Raw genomic sequence first — 25689 nt, 5'->3', positions numbered from 1 at the left:
TATTGGTGAAACCAGATGTAATCTTTATGTTTGGATATTCTGATATTAGCTGTCCTGTCTGTTTGGCCATAGTAGGACAGTTGACAGCTGCAAGGGACCTGGTATACTCCAGGGAGGTTTAAGGGAAGTGGCTGGTCTTTGGTGGAGTGGATAAGGGATGCCAATTTCTTATATGGTTTGTAGCAGGTTGTCAGGTCATATTTCTTTAGGATTTTGGTTAACTTTTCAGGGGTCACTCAGATGTAAAGAATGGTGATGGATTTAATCTTTGTTATGAAGGAGGGGGGTTGTAGTTAACTGGTTTTAACTGGTAATTTCCTGAAATAATTTAATAGTCAAGTGTTACCAATGTATAAGCTTATCAACAAGAATTAGGCATAAATGGGTTATTATGTTGTACTGTAATTTGATTAGTTATCTGGTGTGTTATGTAACAAAGGACATTGCTTAATGATAGATAAAAATTTTTCAGAAGGTAAAGAGGTTTATTGAGCAATCAAAATTAAAATTAAAAACTAATGCAGAAAAAGTGGTGTCATATTTGTAAACAGGTTCTTTTCTTTTGAATCTGCTTTCTGTTGTGAACTTGAGTCTTGATACTTTTGTCAACGTGCTCAAAAACTACAGTAGACTAGTAATATTGAATAGTATTTAATACTACTAGTCATTGAATTGAATATTAGATGCTGTTGCTAGTTGCATTTCATGAACATAGCATCTTATTTTTCAACTTCTGCAAAACATACAAATACATATATTAATGATTTCACTTTTTTTTAAATACTATAATTAAGTGTTACGATTTCCCATAGATACTCATTTTAAAAACTGTTTAAACTGGAAAAAATTTTGAATTAGGACAGTATTCTTGTATTTTCTTAATTTCAGAATTTCATGTTGTTATTAAAACAGAAAAAAGCAGCTTTTCATTTCAAAAATATCAATTTATCACTAGAAATAATATTAATTTTTATTATTGCAAGAGCACCTCCATGGAGTCCTAAAGCTCATTGTGGGAGACCCAAATTATCAACAAAATATCTTTTGTACCTCTCTGTGAAATCATTAACAGACAAAGCACTCACAACTGACTCAGGCAACCCATTCCATTCATTCACCATTCTCTAAGCAAAGAATCTAGTCCTCGTGCTCTTGCTAACCACACTCTCTAGTGCTGACCGCTTGTTCTGCCTCCCCCCCCAGCTAGCCAAGTGCTAAAATATTTCCTTTCTGTCAATCCTATAAAATCATTTAAGTAACTTAAATGTTTCTATCACATTTCCCCTTTTTTGCCTATCCTCCAACTTTTGCAATCCACAGCTGACTACTCACCATCTTGATTACTTGCTTCTGGATCTCCAAGAAACCCAGGTGACCAGATCCGAGCACAGTAATCCAGATGTGGTTGTATCATGGCTTTATAAAGAGAAATAACTTATCTCTGTTTGTTAGTGTGTTCTTCAATAACCAAGTAATCCTGTGAGCTATCCTGGTTACTTTAGCAATATGCCCTCTAAACTTGAACTCTATTTTCTCTCTGCAAATCCATGACTACTTCAGTTTCTTGGAGTGTAGTTCCCTCACTGTCGTGCACAGCTTGTAATCATTATATCCCAAAATGCATAACTTGACACTTTTCCACATTAAATTGACATCCATTATGTTTTGCCCATACTGGTCAGCCTACTTAAATCATCCTGCAAGCTCACTACATCGCCTTGATTAACTATTATCTTACCCACCTTTCCATCATGAGCAAATAACTGTGTACAAGGATTGTTTGAAAAGTTTGGTAACAAAAATAAGTTAAACACATTTTTTTTGGAAAAAATCACCTTTATTTCTCAAAATAATCTTCATCGAGGGCTACACATTTGATCTAGCAAGTTTCCAATTTTTTCATCCCATCTAAAAAGTAGGATTTATCAAATTGTGCAAAATAGTCATTGACAACCTTGATGACATCCTCGTTTGAAGAAAGTTTTTTCCCACCAAGCCAAATTTTTTAAGTTTGGGAACAAGAGGAAGTCACATGGGACCAAGTCTGGAAAATACGGTGAGTGGAAAATTCGAACATCAATTCATTCCATTTCGCCATTGCGATGGCCGATATGTGGAATGGCGAAAGATGAAAAAGCACTTTTTTTTGTGGACCAATCTTGGCCGTTTTTTCTTTAGTAGTTCTTCTTTTAAATGATCCAATAATGACGCATAATATACTCCTGTTATTGTCTTACCCTTTTCTCCAAATAGTCTATCATATAACTCCTTGGGAATCCCAAAAAACAGTGGCCATCACCTTCCCAGCTGACAAAACGGTCTTCGCTTTTTTTCGGTGCTCTTTCACAGGGCATTATCCACTATTTTGACTGCTGCTTGGACTCAAGTGTGTAGTGGTGGATCCAAGTTTCGTCTACAATCACAAATCGATGCAAAAAATCCTGCAAATTGCGATTAAACATCGCCAAACACTGTGTTGAAATGTCTTTTTGCGTGCGTTTTTGATCGACAGTCAACAATCGTGGCACCCATCGTGCGCACAACTTTTTCATGTGCAACTTTTCGTGCAGGATATTATACACCCATTCAGTTGAGATGCCTACAATCTCATGCACTTTCACTTGGCTGTCTTCCATCACGATACCATGGATTTTGTCAATCATTTCCTTCGTAGTGACCACAGTCAGGTGTCCAGAGCATACTTCATCTTTGATGGACTTAAGACCACGTTTAAATTCATTTATCCAAAAAATAAATAGTCTTTAATGCTGGTGCAGAGTCCTCATGAACTGCATCTAACTCGGCTTTGATCTGCACGGGCCTCCACTTCTTCAAATAAAAGTGTTTTATCACTCTACGAAACTCGTTTTTCTTCATCTTTATGAAAAATGCAAACACAGTCATTTTAAATGTTTGCGAAACGAGAACTATGTGCTGCACTTGGCTAAAATTTTTGCCAGGGGTCATGAAAAAGATATGTGCTGATACTGGTCCGAATGAACGAATTGTGTCGCCGTCTCTATTGGAAATTTACCAAGCTTTTCAAAGAACCCTCATATCTCCATTCAAATTATTTCCTGTCATTTATGTACAAATTAAACAGCAGTGGTCCAAGAACAGAGCCCTGCAGCACATTTCTAGTCACCTTCTGGATTCTGTTCCTCTATCTACTTCTTTTTTGTATCTGTCCATCAGCTGCTCTTATATTCATATTACCAGTTTCCTATCCATCCCCATTTGTTGCAGTTTGTGTAACAGAGTTCCATATGGTATTCTCTCAAATGCCTTCGAAAAATCCAGCAGTATCATATCAAACTCAGCTGTCACCCTAGTACAAAAACGTCAGTAGATTACTAAGGCATGATCGACCCTTCACAAAGCCATACTACTCTTCTCATAAGTGTCATATTCTTATCCACCAATTCCTGAATTCTTTTTTTGATCAACTTTTCCTTTACTTTTGCCATCACCACTCCTGAGATACTGATTGGTCCATAATTTGATACCACAGGCATAGATTTTCCTTTATGTAAAGGAATTATTTTGCCCTCCTTCCACTCTCTTGGGACTTTGCCAGAGGTGAGACTTGGATTAAACAGCCCAGTCAACGGCATAGCAAATTCTCTGCACATTCCCGTAAAATGTGAGCTGATATCCCATCCAATTCAACAGCTGTGTTTGCATTCATATTCTGCAATATCCCAAGTACCACCAATTCCTCAACATCTGTTCTCACATCAGTTTCTGTCACTTCTGCCATAACAATATTTTTACTTAACATACCTTGCAAAATGGTCGATCAGTAGCTCAACAATTTTGTCTGCCTCTGTTACCTATATCATCTGAACTCATTGAAGTTATCCTTTCACAGTCGTTCTTCCTCCTACCTGATACATAATTAAAAACTCTTTGGATTTCCTTTCACCTGCTCAGCTAAATTCTCATAATCTGATTTTACCTTCCTTGCCATGCTGGTTACCTTTTTTTGCCTGTTCCTTGTACTGTTCACTAGTGAGTTAGTCATCTTTCTTCTTATATACCTTCTGTAACATTTTTTTTTTTTTCCAGCTTTTGCATATTGTATGAAAAGCAGAATTTCTTCTTTTTAATATAATTTTTGTAGGATCATGATAGGATGTGCAATCTGTACTGCATCAGTTTTTTTCTTCTGCCTCTCATAATCTTAAGTCATTGCCATTCAGCAGAGAACCAACTAAAGAGAGGAACATCAAACTTGAAGGTTTTTTTAATTATTTTAAACTTTTAGACTAATTTTTTTAAATGGTAGAGAACAGTAAATTTATATTTTAAATTAAGGGGATATAAAATCCACATTGTTTTAAAACCGAATAAGAAACTCAAAGATTGGAATCAGAGAGTTTCATGCCGAATATAGTAAACTATAAAGTATCGGCGATCACTAGCATGAGCTAATGCAAGTTACCCTAGTACGTAGTACAATATCGGACAACTCGTTGCAAAGGTGGGGAAAGTTCAGATCGCTATTCTTAGTATTTTCCATAATGTAAAAACACATTTCCTAGGAAATGCATGCTGTTATTACATTATGGAGGGAGGTCACTACCCAGACCGGTTTCAGCCTTTTTTGAGGCTTCATCAGTGAGTAGCTAGACCATTATACCAAAGTGTGTAGCGAAAAGAACTTATATACTCTGCTATACGAGTTTCCGAAGAAGGTGCAACCATTAAGTTACTTAAATATAAAGAGCTAATAAGCTTCATTTCGGCGATATAAACAATATTTTAAATTAAGGGGATATAAAATCCACATTGTTTTAAAACCGAATAAGAAACTCAAAGATTGGAATCAGAGAGTTTCATGCCGAATATAGTAAACTATAAAGTATCGGCGATCACTAGCATGAGCTAATGCAATCACTGATGAAGCCTCAAAAAAGGCTGAAACCGGTCTGGGTAGTGACCTCTCTCTCTATAATGTAATAACAGCATGCATTTCCTAGGAAATGTGTTTTTACATTATGGAAAATACCTAAGAATAGCGATCTGAACTTTCCCCACCTTTGCAACGAGTTGTCCGATATTGTACTACGTACTAGGGTCACTTGCATTAGCTCACGCTAGTGATCGCCGATACTTTATAGTTTACTATATTCGGCATGAAACTCTCTGATTCCAATCTTTGAGTTTCTTATTCGGTTTTAAAACAATGTGGATTTTATATCCCCTTAATTTAAAATATTGTTTATATCGCCGAAATGAAGCTTATTAGCGCTTTATATTTAAGTAAATTTATAATTTATCATTACAAAAAACACTTTGCTGTTTCATGACTCATGCTCTATGGATGACTATAAAGTATTAGCAAGTATTGCCATACTACTACACCCAACGAATGCAAAACTATAATTATTTTTTTATAATAAGTTATATTTATTAAAATTTTATTCGGTGAATTTTGCATTTATGATTGCATATCATATTTATAATCATTGTAAATCACAACATATTTCACAAAAAATATGAAACAGTTCAGAGATTGGCTATGCTGTGCTAACCTGAAATATACATTACATTAAGCACAATTAGTTTTTTCAGGTAAGATCTGTATTTATTACATTGCATAATAAATGAAAAAATTTTATTTTGTCTTTGCAAAAGTAGGTGAGTTAGATTAATTTTTGTGTAAGGAATTTGAATATGGATTTATTATCGCTAGTCATGCCTGTCATCAGTAATGACATGCTAATTGTATTTCATATGAACCTATAACATACATATTAGTCAATTTATTTAGTCTAAAAAAAAGTCTACCTTGAAATCTTAATAGCTGGTATTTCCTTGTTTAAAAACCAGAAAATATTATCAAGTATACTGGAGTTCCACTTGCATGGACCATACAAGGAACATTCTGGTGGAATTATTTGCCATGTTTTTACTGATAGCACCCAAGTTAGGAAGAAAGAAATTCAAATATAAACACAGCTAGTGAATCTTTAATGATATGTTGCATTCCATTGCCTTGTAAGTCTGGCATATCTTATACAGTGACTTTGTAAATATTCCTTTTAACAGACCCTAAAAAATTTGACTAACAGCATTTGAAAAATTTCCATGTTGCATTTCATAATTACTTAAGATATCAAAAGAACTGTTCTTCATAAGTGCATAAATTTATGGGCCATTGAAAATATCATTTATATTTTTGCATTAGTTATTTAGGAACTTCTCCTTTAAAAACTGGATACCATCACCATTTCAATTTAAAGCCTTATTGAAATTTTTCATAGAGTTTAATATTAGTTCACTGTCAAGAGAACTTTTTCAGACGTCACAAGGGGAGAATGTGAAATGTTTTTCTTCTCTGGCCATTGTTTAATCTTGTAATGGCATTCTTTAGGTTGACTATCCTCCTACTTCAATAATAATAAGTGAAAAAAAAAACATTTCATGAAGTCTAGCTGCATGCTTATTAATAGTGCCTTTCATTTGAATTCACTGCATATGTTCCACTTATATTTATTGTAATTAATGTATTTAAGAAAGACATTCTCATAAAATTCTTTCATCACGCTACTGGAACAAAGGGATATTTATTTATAGTATAGAAACCAAGCTTTGATGCATCTATAAACACAAGCCACCTATTTGGATCTTGTTTTCTCTCTAGTATTTCCATTAACATCATTGGGAAATAGAAGGTCACAAATCAGAGAAGGGACGAGATTAACTTTTGCTAATGCTTTTGAAATGAGGCTATTTTATGCTCTTTGAGGAGGTTCCTTGGTTTAGACTTGAAGATTTGATTTCGTGTTTTGTTAAGATTCAGATCTCTCATTTGATTGTTCAACTCTGCTAGGGTTATCAGATGAGGTGCTTGCATAGCTGATGGCTGAAAATCTGGATCTAGTTTATGAATGCATGATTCTGCACTTTCATCTCCACCAGTAGAGTTGTCTTTTCATCCATAGTCATTTGGGCTGACAATGAGTATTTTATCGCATGTTTTAACTTTGCAGAAAAGTCAGGGATGTTTGCTAAATGTATAAAGCAATCACTTGAATAGTCTGTAGGCTCACTCCATACTGTTGAGCAGATAACACTGATCAGTGTGTACTGTTTCATTATCTCCATAAATATTGTGCATAGCTTTTGCAACGTGTATATATATAGAGAGAGTGTGTATATCTAATTCCCGATTTTTCTTGGTCGAATAAGTGAATACTTGATTGGCAGATTTTAATGTTACTTTGGCACCTAGCAAACATTGTGAAAATCATAGCATTTCCAGTTAAGAGAAAGTAACTGATAAATCACATGGTCACTAAACTAGATGCACTTCTCAGAGTATTAGTGGTATTCTTTCTGCTTTTCATTGTTGTGCACATGGCACATGAACTTGCACAGCTGCATACCCTGGAGAGTATTAATCTTTCACTGACTGTGTTAGCTCAATCCTGCTAATTTCTGCCAAACAAAAAACATTTCCTTAAACAAGCCATAATTGATGGAACAGTGGATATTATTTTTTGTTATTCATTGCATACAGTAATGTTAAAATCATAGATTTTTGCCTAAAGGTAAATTTTAATGATGTACATTGTTGTTGTATATCTAGTTTTATTGTATAGTAATTGTCCAAGTACTGAGATATTTTTAACAGGACAGCATCTTATCGCATTCCACCTCACTTCATTCACCCAGAATTATGAATATTTTTTAAAAATAATACTATACTTTGTCACGTGATATATTTTTGGAGCGTTCCACAAATCTGTTTATTAACCAAATCTATATTATAGAATTTGTTGTATTTTTAAGTATTAGGGACCGGTCCGCAGCAGTTTTTCTGAAGCTTCGTACCGGTCCATAATTTCAAAAGTGAGAAGCACTGACCTAGATCTCTTCCCCAGGAAAGTGATGCATGGCAAAACTACTCAGCCATGGAGATATAGCAAAGATTCCAAATACCAAATTTCACCAAAATCTGTCCAGCCAGAGCAGCTATGTTTAATATGCAGCTATTTTGTAAAGCGCACCTACAAAGGTAAATTAGGAGTCTCAGTCAAATAACTAAGAAATAAATTAGACAGTAGGAAAAAAAAAACATTTCATTTTAAGTTTCCAACCCTTTTTTTAACAAACTTATCAGTTAGTAATAAATTCTTTTATGTTGTGTGGTAATTTCTTAAAAACAAATATAACTTATAATTTAGTCTTTAAAAGTGCTACATTTGCCTTGCATTAATTCTATGTGAGGGGAGATAGCATTGGGGGAAGAGCGAGAGACAGAGAGAAGCATTTGCAGGAATGCTTTTCCATTCTCCCAGTGCATCTTTTAGTTGTGAGCCTGTGGAGAGAGAGAAATTACTTCAACTGAATGTTTGTTGTGCACCATTCTGTAGTTGTTAGTTGTTTGGTGAAGTTCAGGTCAAGGAAGGCAGAGAGGAATCACTGTTATGTTCCTTTATTTTCTCCTGTGACTGGCTTCATTATCATGCTGGAAGTAGCCAGCACAATATGAATAAGTGTTCAGCATGAAAGGGTGCACATTTTCTACAAAAGTGTTCACATAAAATACTGCATTCAAACATTGTTTACTTTTGTGTTGTGAAAAAAATGTTCCAGAACTACCTCTCCTAGCTGCTTTCTCAATGTTTTGGCCCTTCTATCAGCATGATAAAACAAGTTTCATTGAATTATTTTTTTATCTAAATCTCACCCATGAAAAGTTATAAACTTATAATATATTAGTACCATGAGTAGGCTGAGGATGAAATAATCTAGCTGCTCTAGAGGACCAAACATGAAACTTTTTCAAGCCGTTTGAAGTGTACATTAAGCATGGTGGTAATCTCACAATGCTGGGCAATGAAATTCATCTGCCACCCAAGACAATTACAAACAGCTATATCTATGATGAGATTTGACCTCACAGCCGGTTGGGAGTGGATATTGTCCACATTGGAAAGTGACAAGTTGACCTTTATTTTAGCAAACCAGTTTCAGTGTTCTTCACTCCACTGTTGGCATTTTTATGCTAATAGGAGTTATGTATACTATAGGCTGATATATGGAGTGAATAGCTGCAGTTGTAACCTAATTTAGCTTCATTGTGTCATATTTTTTGTTTGATGGTGTATGGTTTTCTTCATCCTACTTTGATCTTAGATATCAGCCATTGTTTTCCAGTCAGATTCATTTAACTAGCTGTTTTTTTGTTAGCTATTAGACTGTTCTTGATAAACTTGTCATAATTCTAATCTACAGTCATACTCCATCAAAAGCTATTAAATTATGGATCTTACCAAATGTTATTTCAAAAATATATTGTAATGTGTTGCTTGATATTTGTGGTGTATCCTTATTAATGCAATATCACATATAGGAGTACTGCTAATAAATGTTTGTTGTGTGTATAAAGTAAGTCGAATTTAAGTTCAGTTTTTTTTTTTTTTTTAATCCCAAACACAAAAAGTTATTCATCTTGTAGTGCACTAGTATTGTGGATAACAGGATCAAGAAGAAAATTTTTAAAAGGACAATAGCAGAAGAGCTGAATGGAGAGGAAGAAAACTTCATTCTCTGGTTGGATGGTAACTAGTTGCTGCATATCTTAACAGATTTAGAGGAGTCAGAGACTTATTGATGCCAATTTTGATGACCAGTGACAATGAAATATCTGTGATTGCCAGTGCAGGAGTTGAAATAAAAAGTGAAGATTTGTTTTCCCATGGTCAATAATGCATCAGACTCTTGTGGATGTAAAAGTGTTAGAATCAGGACCAGAAAGCTAGATTGTCCTTTGAAAATATTACAACTTTCCTACTTTTGTCCCTTGAAAATCAGTTTTTGATGTTAATTATTTGTTGGCAACTATTGCAAGTTTTTGAATATAGGTAGGAAAGTAAGCTTAAGATTTTGATGAAGTCGGTTGCATGATGATGATGATGGATTCATCATTATCATAACACTAAATACGGGTATAGATCATATTAGTCTGTTCCGGTCTCATTATCCATCCAATATCCTTTTTTGTATATTGGATGGATATATTTTATATTTTAGTATTTGTTTAGGATATGATGGAGTCTCATCTTAATATTCTCACATAAGATGGATGGGAATTTAAAATGGAAGGATGTAAACTTCTATGACTGTAAGAATTGTTTGGATGCTGCATTCAGTGCAGATGTTTAGATCAGAAGGATGAAAACAGTAAATCAACATCCAAATTATTCTAGTTGGATGAGCCTTATGGTAATGCTTTTATTCCCCGGTCATAGGTGTGGCCGTTTTAGCCCATTTAACTTTTTGCAGACTGAGAGACAGTCATTCACCACCTTTAGCCAATCAGAGATAGCTAGCTCAGTGTTATTAAACATCATCCGATAAAGAGAGCATGATAAACACTTACTGCCATCTCATGGTCATATACATTATTGTCTGAAATATTGTATGTTCCACAGTCGATTTTCTTGAGTTTATAGGATCTAAAACCCAAGATTCTGGCATAAAAAAAACCTGCTTGACCATGAGAACCAGTTGAAGAAAGGATTAGAAAAAGTTCCTCTACTTGTTGACTAGAATTATACTTAGAACAGTCTTTTTTCAGGGAGCCTAGTGTTATGGATGTAAACGTCATTTTCATAGGACTACACAAGCCTACACACAACTATCAAAAAATATATTATTATTTTTTGTTCTTTATCCAAGTTTGACTATAAAAAAACTTTGCACATGAAGTATCTTCATGACTTGGCTACTTATATTTTGAAAGTTGACTTCAAATCAGATTGCCTTGGTACTTCCTTTTCAGACATGTAGGATCACATCCTTTTGGATGTGCTGCACATTATGGACATTATTGAGGCAATTTGATGTGAAATTAACTGCCTCTACATACAGGTAGCCTAGTCATGAAGATACAAGCAAACTTTTGCTCACTCCTGCTTGGGTAAATAATTATCATCATTATTATTATTATTCTCTCTCGTAGTCCTAAATGGACCGTTGGGTCACTCATGGCTAGTAGATTATTATTAAGAGAAACCTTCAGGGAGTCGGGAACTAATTAAGGGAGGTCATATACACCATCTGTCATACTTGTTTTACATCCAGGATCTAGATTTTTATCTCTCATACCACTGTATGAGAAAAAAATCTAGATCTCACCCTTTTTTTGATTATCATGAAGTGATAATCAACTTCCAAGGATGTCTTCTCATCCTTTCCCCATCATATCACCCAGCTATCTCCTGTTTGCTAGTGTCTGCAGTTTACAAATTCTCAATCTATTTTCATAATCAGTATTTCACAATCCTGATATCATTTTTATCACTCTCCTTTGTACTCTGTACACTGTATCAGAATTACCATGGAAACCAGGAGACTAGACTGGTGCACAAAAGTCCAAGTGAGGTTTTATCAAGGTCTTGTAAAGAGGCAAAATGACATCCTTATCTTTACATGTCAAAGTTCATTTCAGCATTGCAATTATCCTCTGAGTTGTATTTGCAACCTTTTCTACATGGCCATTGAACTTCAACTTCCTGTCTACTAAATAACTCCAAGATCCCTAGCCTGATCAATTTCTTCTAGCATGATCCCACCAATATATGACATTGGATATCTAATCATGCCAAAGTGCATGACTTTACATTTACTGACATCCATTTTCTCACATACTCACAATTCCAACCTATTTAAATCATTCTGCAAGTACTGCATATCAGCAGCATTCCTAATTACCCTACCTATATTTGTATCATCAGCAAATAGCTTTTTGTTGCCTGTCAGATCCTTCCCAATGTCATTAATGTACAGATTGAATAACAGGGGACCAATGACTGATGCTTGTGGTACACCACTGGTTACCTTAAATTTTGCAGACTCGCATCTGTCATGTACCACTTTTTGATATCTGTCAGTCAGCCATCCTCTTATCCAAGCTGATATTTTATAATGCAACAATATATGCAACATTCTCTTCCATGCTGTATTCTGTCAAAAGCCTTAGCAAAATCCAAATGTATCATGGTGTCCAAAACCTGACCTTCCCTTTGCAAACCCATGCTGTTCATTGCAAAGTAGAGATTCTCTTTCAACTCATTTCTGAATACGAGCCCTAACAAACTTTTCCAAAATTTTCATCACCACTCCTGAGATGCTGATTGGTTGATAGTTGGATACATCGGTTTTTGCACCACCCTTGTGCAATGGGATTACCTTACATTCCTGCAGAATCTTCACTGTTTCACTGTTCTGAGACTCAAATTATATAGCCTGGTCAAAGGAATAGTCAATTCAGCTGAACACTCTTTTAGCACCCATGCTGATATCCATCAGTCCCTGTTGCTGAATTTTTATTCAGTTTGTGCAATAGCTCTAATATCTTCTCATATACATAAGTTCTTCATCTGGTGAAGAGGTAGGAATGAGCTCAATGCTGCATACACCAGCTTTTAGCATAATGGACATGCATAATCTCTTCTGCACTTGTCACCCTCACACTATCTGCATTCAGTAGAGTTATTCTTTCATATTCATTCTTTCTTTTACTTGCAGCATAAGGATAGAATTCTTTGGGGTTGTCTTTAGCTTGCAGAGCCACTTACTTTTCATGGTCACTTAGCTTTCTGTACAACAGTTGTGACTCTTCTGGCCTGCTGCTTATAATTTTCATAGCAGGCATCATCCTTATGCACACAGTATTCCTACCACATCAGCATTTTCTTATAAATCTCTTGCTTGATAAGATTACACATCCTATGAAGCAAGAGTTTGTTGCCTACAATCTGAGTTACCAACATATTGACCAAGGCAACAAACGCTATCCCTAATAATTAAGGGGATACAAATCCCTTGTTGTTCAACTGCCAGTAAGCAAAACTCTAAGATCGAGAACTATGAATCTATGAGTTTCATGTATACCGAAAAACTATCGGCGAATCCAAGTGTAAATGACCACTTAGTAGTACAACACCAAGGCAACTTGAAGCAAAGGTGGAGCAAGCTCCCTCACTATCCTTGATATTTTCTCATAATGTAAAAACACGTTACATTCGAGTTGCCTTGGTGTTGTACTACCAAGTGGTCATTTACACTTGGATTCACCAATAGTTTTTCGGTATATATGAAACTCATAGATTCGTAGTTCTCGATCTTAGAGTTTTGCTTACTGGGAATTAAACAACAAGGGATTTGTATCCCCTTAATTATTATTAAGGATGCCAGAAAAATAGCCGTTTGGCTTTCAATTTATGTTATAATATACAAACACACCTTTATGGTATTCGCATAGTAAAGGTATGTAAGTTCTTTTCACTTAAACCTTGTTATCTTCTAGGTCTACCTACTCACTGATGAGACCTCAAAAAAGGTTGAAACTGGTCTGGGTAGTGACCTCTCCTCATAATGTAATTACAGTATTACATCCCCTAGGGGCTGTGTTTTTTACATTATGAGAGAATATCAAGGATAGTGAGGAAGTTTGCTTCACCTTTGCTTTGAGTTGCCTTGATGTTGTACTACCAAGTGGTCATTTACACTTGGATTCACCGATAGTTTTTCGGTATATATGAAACTCATAGATTCGTAGTTCTCGATCTTAGAGTTTTGTTACTGGCAGTTGAACAACAAGGGATTTGTATCCCCTTAATTATTATTAAGGATGCCAGAAAAATAGCCGTTTGGCTTTCAATTTATGTTATAAAACTCTATCCCTTTCTTCTGATACTCCGAGCGTTTATTACATACATAATAAAACAACCTACGTTTTTTTTTTTTTTTTTGTCTGTAGTCTGTGTGACACAGTTGGAGAACTTGCAGATCTTTATTTTTATCTAGTATCTTATTTATCCAGACATCTTTGCATGTGCTTGATAAATCTGAACCTGACGAACACAAAATCGAAATCATTCTCTCCTCATAATCATTTCCAAGACAATGCCCATTCCCATTATTAAAACAGTTACGTAACATTGTTGCTCTTACACACAGATTCTCACCATTCCCCCATCATAATTTTATTTCCTGACTCTCAATACTTTCTCACCAAGCAAAATAACTTGGCTACAGTTATCATTTATAAAAAAGCAAGTACATTGAATCAGCAGTACCATTCATAATCAAATTTATTATTCATTATAAATATTCAGAATAATAACAAAGCACTTGATTAGTATAATATAATATTTCTTGCATTATCATTATTTGCCAAAAGTTATAGACTGTTGAAAATGTTTAACATCATATTACTGCCATTTTTCTGTTATCTACAGAAACTGATTTGCATTATTTATATAGGAATTAAACATAAGTTGGCAAAAATGCATAAAGTTTAATAATGATGTTTCAACGGAAAGGCAGTCTGTGACTGCTGCTACATTGGCAGCAGTCACAGGCTACATTTTAGAGATATATTACAGCCGCTGCTTAAATAATCCTTCATCAGTGTTTTTCAGTCCAAAATGTATCAAGACCTAGTCAGTATTCAACTTTTTTAAAAATTAATTTTATTTTACTTCATTAATTTTAGGTTGTCTTTCAGTGTGAAAATGATTAGAATTAAAAAAAAAAAAAAAAAAAGGAAATGCAATGAGGAAGGAATCAAAGATTACAAAGGTTGTGTAAAATGAAGATAAGAAATCTTGAATATTTGGAGTAATTACCTTTTTAAAAAATTATTCAGATGTTAATATATTTAATAGTGGGAAAGAAAAATTAGAAAAACAGAAATATGGAAAGTTACCTAGAGATTTGATGGCTTAGCTGAGTGAATAAATATCTACTTTCCAGCCAAGAGACTGAGGGTTCAAATCCCAGTGTGGTATGAATGTCTGAGTCTTTAGATGGGAGGTGATTATTTTCAACTAGAAGAACACTTATTCTAGACCTTTTCTCAGCCTTCGTTGATCTTTGGCACAGGCAAGTAGTGTTTTTGGTTGTAAACTCAAGTTTTTAACCAGCAACTCAAAAAGAAAATTGACCATAGAACTTGCACCATTTCAGACTGTAATACATGCCTGTTACAGTTTAGGACCAGTTCTCTTCCCCTCCCCCCTCCCCACCAAATATCCTTGGATAGCTTTGGTTTCAAATGTAAGTGATGGCTAAGGATGGAGACCTACTGCCCAGTGAACTTCCAAAAGTTAGTTAAGGTTAAAAGAGCTCTGCATGTTCCCTTTGAGAAATAAAAAGCATTGGAGAATTTATTTTATTTTATGAAGTCCAAAATATGGGATGCTTGAAGCTCTTGGTTTCCAGATTTATTTTCCTGGTTTGTCGATGATGACAATAAAGAAGTAATTCATCTGATAAGTGAAGCTTTCTTTTTTGGAGAATAACTGGCTTATTTCTGATAAGATCTTTGTGGAACCACAGAGCTCTTCCCCTATCTTTTGATGATACTCATCTCTTGGGAAGATCATATTATATTATATTTTTGTTGGAGTGACTGACATCTCTAACCTCTCCTGGCACTAACATATTGTATCTATTATTACAAAAGATTTAATTAATAGACAACTTTAATTATTTTTATTAATGACTTAAGTATAAAACTTAATATTAAGCTAAAATAAAGCTAATATTTTGTAATGTCACACTAGCATCACCAGAGCAATGGGAATTTAAGATAAACAATTAATGTGACTATTGGTCTCATTGCTAAATAATTATAACAAACAGAGATTAAATTTAAATGTATGAAATTAGAAAGAAAAAAAAAAGCTAAGCTATTTATGATGATGAAACAGTCCCTTTGTAATGACTAGGCTTCAATGTTAATTTTAATGAGGCATTAATTAAAGGATATTAATTACATACTCCCAGTTTTGAGCAGGATAAAATTGAATTTCATATTAAACAGAAGAGTCTGTTCAATATGTTTTGTTTATTTGCCACTGCTGAGTCTTCACCACTTTCAGAGATGAACTGTAGACTTAGCAGTGGCAAATCCTGAAGAAAACATTGATTCATCCAGAGAGGCATGTGGTGAGGCTGTAAGGATAGAAAAATGAGAACTCCATGGTGGACTCAGGAAGTTAAAGAGGCAGTCAATTAAAATAACAAAGCATATGGAAAATTCCTGGCAAGTAAGTCAGCGTGTGCTCTTAGAAAATACTGAGCAAAATGTAAGAAACTGAAGCACTGTGTAAAACTAGCTAAACAATGGTCGTGGGAAGACTTTGGTAAGAACATAGAAAATAAATATCAGGAAGATAGTAAAATATTCTGGAGGTTGTTGAAGAAGCTTAGAAATGGAAGAAAAAGTATTGTAAAAGGAATTAGAGTGAAGATAAAGATATTCTAAGTGTCTAGAGTAATTACTTTGAAAGACTGCTAAATGGTAAACAAGAAGTGTCAGCATGGTGATAGAAAACTCCCATCAGAAATGCACTCAGGAATACATGTCCATACTTGAAGTAGAAAAAGACATCGAAAAACTGAAACCTGGAAAGGCAGCTGGAGTCTTTCTTTCTTTGGTTCATTCTGGAAAAATAATAATTTCCGAAGAGATTACTTTTCTGATTTATGTGAGTATTATATGTCTGTATTTAAAAATTGCATCACAATTCAAATTATCTGGAAATTATTATTATTCCAGAATGAACTTGTGTATAAATAAGAATAAAAAGAGTTATTTCAGCCTTTCTTTGTTTCATTCTGGAAAAATAATAATTTCCAAAGAGATTACTTTTCCAATTTATGTGAGTATTATATGGCTATATTTAAAACTTGGGGGGTGCTTAAGGGTCAAAGCTGTATAGCTGAGAGGAGACCTCCACATAGCCTTTAAAGGAATGCGGAGAACCGACCAGAGCTTCTGACCTAATGTCCAATCCTCACCTTCTCGTGGTGCACCCTGTTGGGTATCTACTTGGATACTGAATGAACAAGTATGGGTTGGCAATTTGGGATTTAGCCGACCAAATTGTATTCTTATTGGTTAAACCAAAATAAAAAATGATGGTACGACATGACAAAATTTCATGCCGGCTGGGGCGTCGGCCGGTTAAACAAGGCCCCCCCCCCCCCCATTGTTTTCGCCAGGGAACCAGGGAAAACAGCGAAAAGTCAGCTACCAGAGTTAAAGATTGGTACTATCAACATAAGAAGACTGAATAGCAAAGAAATGGAGCTAGCGGAGAAATTAGATAAGTTCCAGATCGACATAATAGGGGTGACTGAAACAAAAAAGACAAAAACTGGTGAGATCTTTCTGAGCAAAAAATACAAAATGCTACATTCAGGCAATGACAATCAAGGAAAAGAAGGAGTAGCCATAGTATTCAACACAAAATACAAGGCTAATCTTCTTGAATGGCAGGCAGTCTCAAGTGGAGTAATGTGGGCAAATGTGAGAATGGGGAACTGGACAATGAGACTTATTTGTATCTATGTTCCCACAGAAGGTTCTACTAAGGTAGAAGTGGAGGAATTTTTTTAAGGCTTTAGAAAAAGCAACTAACACAATGAAAAAGGAAAAGTTGGTACTTGTTGGGGATCTAAATAGCAGAGTAGGAAATGATTGTGAGACATACAAAAAAAAATATTTTGGGAAAATTTGGAGAAAAGAGCAAAGCTAATAATAATGGTAAATATCTGTTGGATTTCTGCTCAGGACATGGACTGGTTATTACTAACATCATGTTCCAACATAAAAATGTGCACAAATTCACATGGAGAGAAGAGGCAAAGAATAAGAAAAGTCTCATTGACTATGTTATTTGTCGATAGTGATCTTTCCTCCCTGGTGCAGAACACCGGAGTCTACAGAGGATTTGAAATTGAAAGTGATCACTATTTAGTCTTGAGCAGGATAAAATTGAATCTCATATTGAAAAGAATAACATGTAAGAAAATTTTAAAGTGAATAAAAGTTGAGCAATTCTCAGATGCGAACTGTAGACTAAAATACACAAAGATTATTGAAGAAAAAATGAAAGAGTTTGAGAACAGGAATCAAACCTTGGAGATTCAGTGGCAAACTCTGAAGAAAACATTGATTGATTCTGCCAGAGAGGCATGTGGTGAGGTTGTCTGCAAGGATAAAAAATCAGAACTCCCTGGTGGACACAGGAAGTTAAAGAGGCAGTGAAGGAAAAGAAGAAAGCATATCAAAATTTCCTGTCAAATAAGTAGGCTTGTGCTCTTAGAGAATACAGAGACAAATGCAAGAATGCTAAACACTGTGTAAAACTAGCTAAACAAAAGTCATGGGAGGACCTTGGCAAGAATATAGAAAATAAATATCAAGAAGGTGGCAAAATATTCTGGAGGTTGTTGAAGAAGCTTAGGAATGGAGGAAAGAGTGCTGTAAAAGGAATTAGAGATGATAAAGGTGAAATGAAAACGGGAGAAAAAGATATCTTTGAAGTATGGAGTAATTACTTTGAAAAACTGCTAAATGAAACAGTGATGACAGCACAGTGGTAAAAAATACTGACCAGGCATGCAGTCAGGAATACATATCCATACTTGAAGTAGAAAAAGCCATCAAAGGCTTGAAATATGGAACGGCAGCAGGAGTAGATGATATTCAACTAGAAATGCTGAAGTATGGTGGTATAAGAATCTTACAGTGGCTGCGCTGCATAGTTCAGAAAGCCTGGACAGAGGGACGAATTTCCAATGATTGGAGTAGAGCTCTCATAGTACCCATATATAAAAAGGGAAATAAAACTGAATGTGAGAATCACAGAGGTATTTCCCTACTGAGTGTTCCTGGCAAGATCTATGCAAGTATACTTGAGAAACGGTTGAGAAGAATTGTGGAAGAAAAGCTTGGTGAAGAACAAGCTGAATTCAGGCCAAATAGAGGCTGCCAGGATCAGATCTCTTTACGACAAATAGTCGAGAAAGCATGGGAACATAACAGAGATCTGTATTTAAGTTTTGTTGATTTGGAAAAGGTGTATGACAAGGTGCCAAGAGAGAAGCTATTCAATACACTACAGTTATATGGTGTCAATGGGGCATTATATCAAGCAATACTTAGTCTGTTTTTGAATATTAAGTAGGCAGTTAGAATTGAAGTACAGGAAGATGGTTTAATGTTAAATCTGGTGTGAGAATTGGATGTACATTATCCCCTCTGTTATTCATTATCTATATGGATCACATTATAAAGGAAAGTGGTATTAAACATGATATCAGAATTGGAGATGTGAATGTCAGCTCTTCGCTTTATGCGGATGATGTTATACTTCTAAATAAATCTGCTACAAGTCTGCAAGATTCTCTGACTAAATTGAATAGCTGTTGTAATAGATATGGTATGAAGGTCAGCAATAAAAAGACAAAGACAATGAAAATAGGCAGAATCATTGAAAATGTCAGCTGTGTTGTGAATGGAGAACCTGTGGAACAAGTAAAACATTTCAGCTACTTAGGCATGATTTTTACTGAAGATGGTAAATTAAATATAGAAATAGACAACAGAATCAGCAAAGCTGGTATGGTTGGAAGTCAACTGAATAAATTCATATGGCATAAAGAGAAATTAGTCAGAATACTAAATTAGCCGTATACAAGACAGTGTTCAAACCAGTTTTAACTTATGGATCTGGATCTGAGAGCTGAATCAGAGGTAAAACATTTGACCAAAGACTAGAGACCGCAGATATGAGAGTCCTGAGAAAGATTATAGCATGAACAGATGGCATCAATGGCAATATCATATTAAAAACGAAGATATTAGGAAAGAACTTGAGATTGTCAACATCCAGGAATGCTTTAGCAGAGCTTATCTCAGGTGGTATGGTTACTTCAACAGAATGGGCGAAGAGATTAGCAAAACAAGTGTTCTCTGCCAGGTTGGCAGCAAAACGACCCAGAGGAAGACCAAGATATAGGTGGATTGATACCGTACAAAGTGCCTTAGATGATAGAAATATAAGATCTGATAATGTTGGAGTCTTGACAAGTAATAGACTGATTTGGAGGAAAATTGTAGATAGGAAGTTAGTAATGATGTAATTTTTTTCATGTAGTACTATCATATTCTGTACACCCTTTGAGGGTACATGGCAAGAATTTGATGATGATTTAAACCTTGTATCACAATTCAAATTATCCATGTCTTGGTCTAGTATTTGACAATGATAATCTAATCTCACCACGAAACATAAATCCTTTGTGCCTCTCACATGAACATTGCATGTGAAGCAATAGTTTAGCTATTATTCATTTGACCTTTATGCTTTCCATATTTCAAATTATATTTATTGATAAATTAAAAGTATTCAAAGTTATCCTACAATTAATTGCATTGGACCAATTAAGATGAGCTCTGTTGCACTATGTGAATTGTCAAATTTATGTGAATTTTGGAGCGGTGTTGCATAAACCACACGATAGCACACCCAACCGGAATGGCACACGATGCTACTAGTGGATAGATTAACAGACATTACAAATTTAATATGTATATCTGCATTTTGCACAGCGTATTAACATTTGAGAATGTGTAAGTAGAGCTTATCTACTTACACTTTGGTGGTGTAGTTACTTGAACAGTATATGAATGAACGATTAGCAGAACTGATATTTAAAGAAAAATGATAACAATAGACTCCCATAAGAAGATCCAATGCAGTTATGTTTGCCTTAGAAAACAGGAAAGTAAACGCTTATTAAATTAGATAATATACAAATAATTTTGCCAAAAATGAATGCTGTGAAACTAGTTCCAAAATCTAAATATTGTTGGATTAGCAGCATCCTATGTATCCTTGAGAGTTATTTGCTAGGAAATGTTGAATTAAAAAAAAAATAAAATAAAATAAAGCTGAAGTAGCTCATCCATAGCTTATGGAGGCTGTTGAAGTCAACAACCTCTGTACACAAGTAAACTAGTTGTGAAGATGTTTCATGCTTACACTTAGTCTTGGATATAGGATTAAAACAAGAATATAATTTCTTGTCAAGTATAATATATGTTGTACCAAGGAGAAAAACTTTCCTATTTTGTCTTCCACCTTGTTCTTCTCCAAGATTCTTTTCAGTAATTTTTCTTTGCCTATTTTCAAGTCTCTTCTTCTTTGGTGCATCAATCCGAAAATTGGTAAATATAGCAGCACATCACAGCATCCTGTCTTGTGACTTCCTTTTTATCTCTTCATAACTCTTAGCGCCTTATTTTCAAGTATGCCTGCATAAATCTCCTATTGGAATACTCAGTAGGAAAATTCATCCTCACTTCTCACATTCAGTTTTATTTCCCTTTTCACAGAATAAAGTTATGGTACTATACTATACCATAACTTTATTCTGGTAATCTGGAATTAAGTCTTCTGACCAGGCATTCAGAATTATGCAGAACCACTGTCAAACTTGTATACCTGTATTTAGACTTAAGTGCTGGTTGAATCTCATGTTATGTTTAATGGAAGGAAGATGGTATAAAGAATGAATTAAATGCATAATTAATGATTCCAGTATTTTGTCTCTGTCATTGGGACATCATCAGGGATATAATATAAAAATTTTAACAATGCACACAAAACATACAAAGAATAAGTAGAAGATGTAAAAGAGCCTAAAATGCTAAGAGGAATCTTCTACTGGCACTAGTAGGCAGCTGTTAGGTGAGAGATCTAGCATGAATTTCCCAAATCTTGCGAAGTTTCACACAGTCATATTTATTGAGGTTTGGTTGGTTTATTAAATCTGCTGCTGATTCAAAACAACAAAAAAAAATTCTTGTGTGCATTTACTGCATCGAGGTATAGTCAGGGCCAGCTAGGAATTTTGTCGCCCCGTGCATTATCATATTTTGCTGCCCCTTCCCCCTAAAAACTTTTAATAACGTTTTAAAAGCCATGATGTTAAGCTAGGTTTCACCATGTCTGATCATAAATTCTAAATAGTAGCATTAGCTAATGAAAATTCATAAGTTAATGAAAAATGATCGTAAACTATATTTTTTACAGAAAGAGAGACAACACCTGTTAACAGTCGAATTTTGTTCTGAAAATGTGCATCTGCGTGTGTAATTAAAATCAAGCGAAGACAAGTATACTCGTCAAACACAGAGTAAATGCACCTGCTGTAAATTTTAATTAAATTATAACAAAGTGGCAATTATTAAAAGTTAGTTTATTTAAAAAATTGATAATTTTATTACTCCAAAATTCATTAATATCACAAATACTATCAATACAACCTAAAAAATATTGTTTTTTTAAAAACCATGGAAAATCCACGAACATAGAAAAAAATATAGCAATTTGCGGTACGATTATAGTTTATCAAAAATTGAATTCAACTTGCTAAAAATTGGGAGTGCGTAGTGCAATCTTTTTTTAAGTTTTTCGTAAAGTTTTCATTATTTTCTGGGGAAAATTAGGCACCATTTGCACAGTTCTCACAAGAAATGATTTGAATTGCATGCAATGGTATTTCATTTGCTTTGCATACAACATTATTTTCATAAAAAATGAAAACAATCTTTAGATTCCTTTATAATAATATGAGAAATATATTTTTTAATTTTTGTCACAAAGGGCAATTTATTTTTTCACATGAAGAGTATACTCTTTGCACACCGTTAAAGGGCTAAAAGAAAGAAAGAAAGAAAATAATGTATTACTATTAATTTACATGTAAGTAATGCTCATCATGTCATGTAGAATGAACTGCTAAATCACAAACACATAACTATGGTAAATATAATTTTTTTAGATTTTAGAACAGGTGTCATGTCTTAACATAAGTTAATTTACATTTTCATTATTAAAACGTAAGCCTACTGTTTAAAACCAAACTTTTCTGACTTTCATATTCGCACAATCACAAATAAGGCAAGCGTAGTCTGATTTCTGACCGATTTCATTTTCAATTAAAATCATGACAAGACCTTCCAATCGAGTTTCGGTTATTGTAGAACGTAAATAAATTTTAATAAGCTTTGTTTTGAAAGACTCTGCTTGCCGCTTGAGAAAAGACAGCATCTGCATTTAAAGTATTGTTGAAGATTACTTCAGGATCCACTGCATTCCCTGGGCTCACCCCAGTGTAAAATACGAAAAGATACAAGACACAGTCATCAGATCAATGTTAACACTGCACTGCGAACTGGTCGGATTCTCGCTTACAAATAAGAAACAACAGAAATTGCACATGGAAGACAGAATAACAACCATTGTCACGTCGTACAAAATTTCAAATCAATTCAATCATTCTGAAATTTTATATATAATCTAATCTTGTAATTCTATATTCAATAAGAATATGTTACTCTTCTTTCATTAAGCAATTTTGATAAATACGCATGTATTTTAACCTCAAGTCAAGGTCAACTCGTGGCAAAGAATGAAATCAGAAATAAATGTAAGATGGGTGTTCTGCTATTGTCACGTCGTCTGATATTATATGACAGTGCGATATTAAATGCAACATAATACATTATTTTAAATGATTATGATTTTTAAAAAATATACAGTACAATGAAGTTTTATTATGTAAAAATTTAACTAACAACATCCTAAAGTCTGGTATCAACAGAGAAGGAATAAATGACTTTTTTTATAGTTTAGGCCAATTTTTGCATCCCATGCAAATGCACGTGTTGCACTGTCAGTAGAGCCGGTCCTGGGTATAGCAGTTTTTTTTTTTTATTCTGTGCAAGTTGTTAGGACATCCAGAAAAAGAAATTTATGCTTAGGATTAGTACTGCTTTTGTTTTTAGATAAAGTTCTTAGTATTATATAACTGCTATATTAAATATGTAATTTATAGAACACTTGTTATTAATGCATTTCAGCTCGTACGTACAGTGTCAGATCTATTTCGTATTGTTCCATTTTCTGTCTTCGTCATTATTCCTTTCATGGAGTTGCTACTTCCAGTAGCTATCAAGCTTTTTCCCAACATGTTGCCATCCACATTTCAGACATCATCAGCAAAGGTAACTTTACAATTGAATAAATAAAATAATTTAAATAAATAATAATTTAAAAATTTAAAAAAATGATTTAGCTTTAGAAAAAATAATTTTTTAAATACTTCATTTAGGCTATCAATAAGAGTTCACCATCTACCTGGAGTTAAGTGGCAATATTTAGGCTAGCTTGGATAGTCAAGCAGATAGTGTACCAACTCGTCAACCAACATGCTGTGGGCATGGATATTTGGAAAGGCTTTAGATGGTAGATGATTTTCATCACTTAATGTGAGACTACCATCTTGCCTATTAGAGGACTGATCTCGTAAATGTTCCATATTTAGTCTCCAGGAGAGGTTTTCTGGATTATCTAATCCTTATCACACTCGTGGTGCTAATGTTCTATAGATTTGCCACTTTTTGTGAGTTGGGATTACAAAAAAAAGGAGAAAAATAAGATACTGTTTCTAATTAATAAATTTAAGATTGTTACTGTTTATCACCAATTTTCTTTAAAATTTTATTTTATTTGGCTCCTGAAAAAACTGCACATCCCAGCTTTCTTAATCTACTCTACCAATCTTTTTGTCTTCCTCTGAGCATTTCCTTTTCTCTCTCATTTTTGATTCAAGAATTTTTTTTTTTTTTTTTTTTTTTTTTTTTTTTTAATCTTTCATCTCAGATTCAGTTTTAATGGCCATATTATATTGCATTAGCTTTTCATGCACATTTTAAATGATAATAACACCAGCTTCTTTTCTGGTTAATGCACTGCCATTCCTGTGTTGTCTCTCCACTCTTTTAATTTTTCTTAGCACTCTCATCTCTGTGTAATCTCCACTTTTTTTTAACATTTTTTTTTTATTTCTAACACATTTCTCTGTTTGTGATCCATATGAATGTGTTACAATTAGGTTGAATATAAATTTATCCAATTCGTGTCCAACCATACAGCCTTAATTATTCATCATCATGATCATCAAGGGGTGTTCCGGCTACTATGATTAAATTTACATTATTATTAATCACCATCAACAGTTTTCCTCCAAATTAGTCTATTATTTGTCAGCACTCCATTATTGCCGTATTTAACATTTTGTTCTTCTTAGGCACTTCTGGCTGAATTAATCCACCTAGACCTTGTCTTCCTCTTGATCTCTTTCCTGGCATCTTGGCATCAAAAATCTGTTTCACTAACCTTTCCTTGTCCATTCTATTTAAGTGGCTATACTACCATAGATTAGCCCTTCTGACACATTCTTGAATGCTAACAATGTCAAGTTCTTTCTAATATCTTCATTTTTAATATAATTATGCCATTAATGCCATCTGTGCACTCTTCTGAGTTTTCTCAGAACTCTCATATCTGTGGTCTCTAGTCTTTGAACAAGTGCTTTAGTTCTAACCCAACTCTCAGTTGTGACTTGTTGTGACTCTTTTAACAAACCCATGCAAAAAAAAAATGTTGGGAAAAAATCATCATCATCATCATCAAATTCCTGCCATGTACCCTCAAGGGGTGTACAGGATATGACAGTACTACATGAAAAAATTACATCATTACTAACTTCCTATCTACAATTTTCCTCCAAATCAGTCTGTTACTTGTCAAGACTGCAACATTATCAGATCTTATATTTCTATCGTCTAAGGCACTTTGTACCGTATCAATCCATCTATATCTTGGTCTTCCTCTGGGTCGTTTTCCTGCAAAACCTGGCAGAGAGCACTTGTTTTGCTAATCTTTCCTCTCCCATTCTATTTAAGTGACCATACCACCTGAGATTAGCTCTGCTAACGCATTCCTGGATGCTGCCAAT

General features: G+C 34.3%; 1 protein-coding gene across 2 annotated transcripts in view; it reads left to right on the top strand.

Annotated features, from left to right (window-relative positions):
* Positions 1 to 25689, top strand: part of Letm1 (Leucine zipper and EF-hand containing transmembrane protein 1) — a 213599-nt gene that overhangs the window by 34578 nt on the left and 153332 nt on the right. The window contains exons 2-3 of one of the 2 annotated variants that reach the window (XM_090414927.1): positions 7893 to 8026; positions 23750 to 23893. In XM_090414927.1, coding sequence (XP_090271053.1) covers positions 23816 to 23893 — 78 coding nt within the window. In that variant the 5' untranslated portion in view covers positions 7893 to 8026; positions 23750 to 23815. The remainder of the gene's footprint in view (positions 1 to 7892; positions 8027 to 23749; positions 23894 to 25689) is intronic. The other variant, XM_090414926.1, reaches the window with a different exon arrangement.

Source organism: Typopeltis vanoorti, chromosome 26, assembly GCF_054136105.1.
Source record: "Typopeltis vanoorti isolate ZY-2024b chromosome 26, IOZ_Tvanoo_1.0, whole genome shotgun sequence".
In the NCBI taxonomy this organism is placed as follows: Eukaryota; Metazoa; Arthropoda; class Arachnida; order Uropygi; family Thelyphonidae; genus Typopeltis; species Typopeltis vanoorti.
Note: the sequence above shows the minus strand (reverse complement) of the source record. Positions and strands in the feature narration are given on the sequence as shown.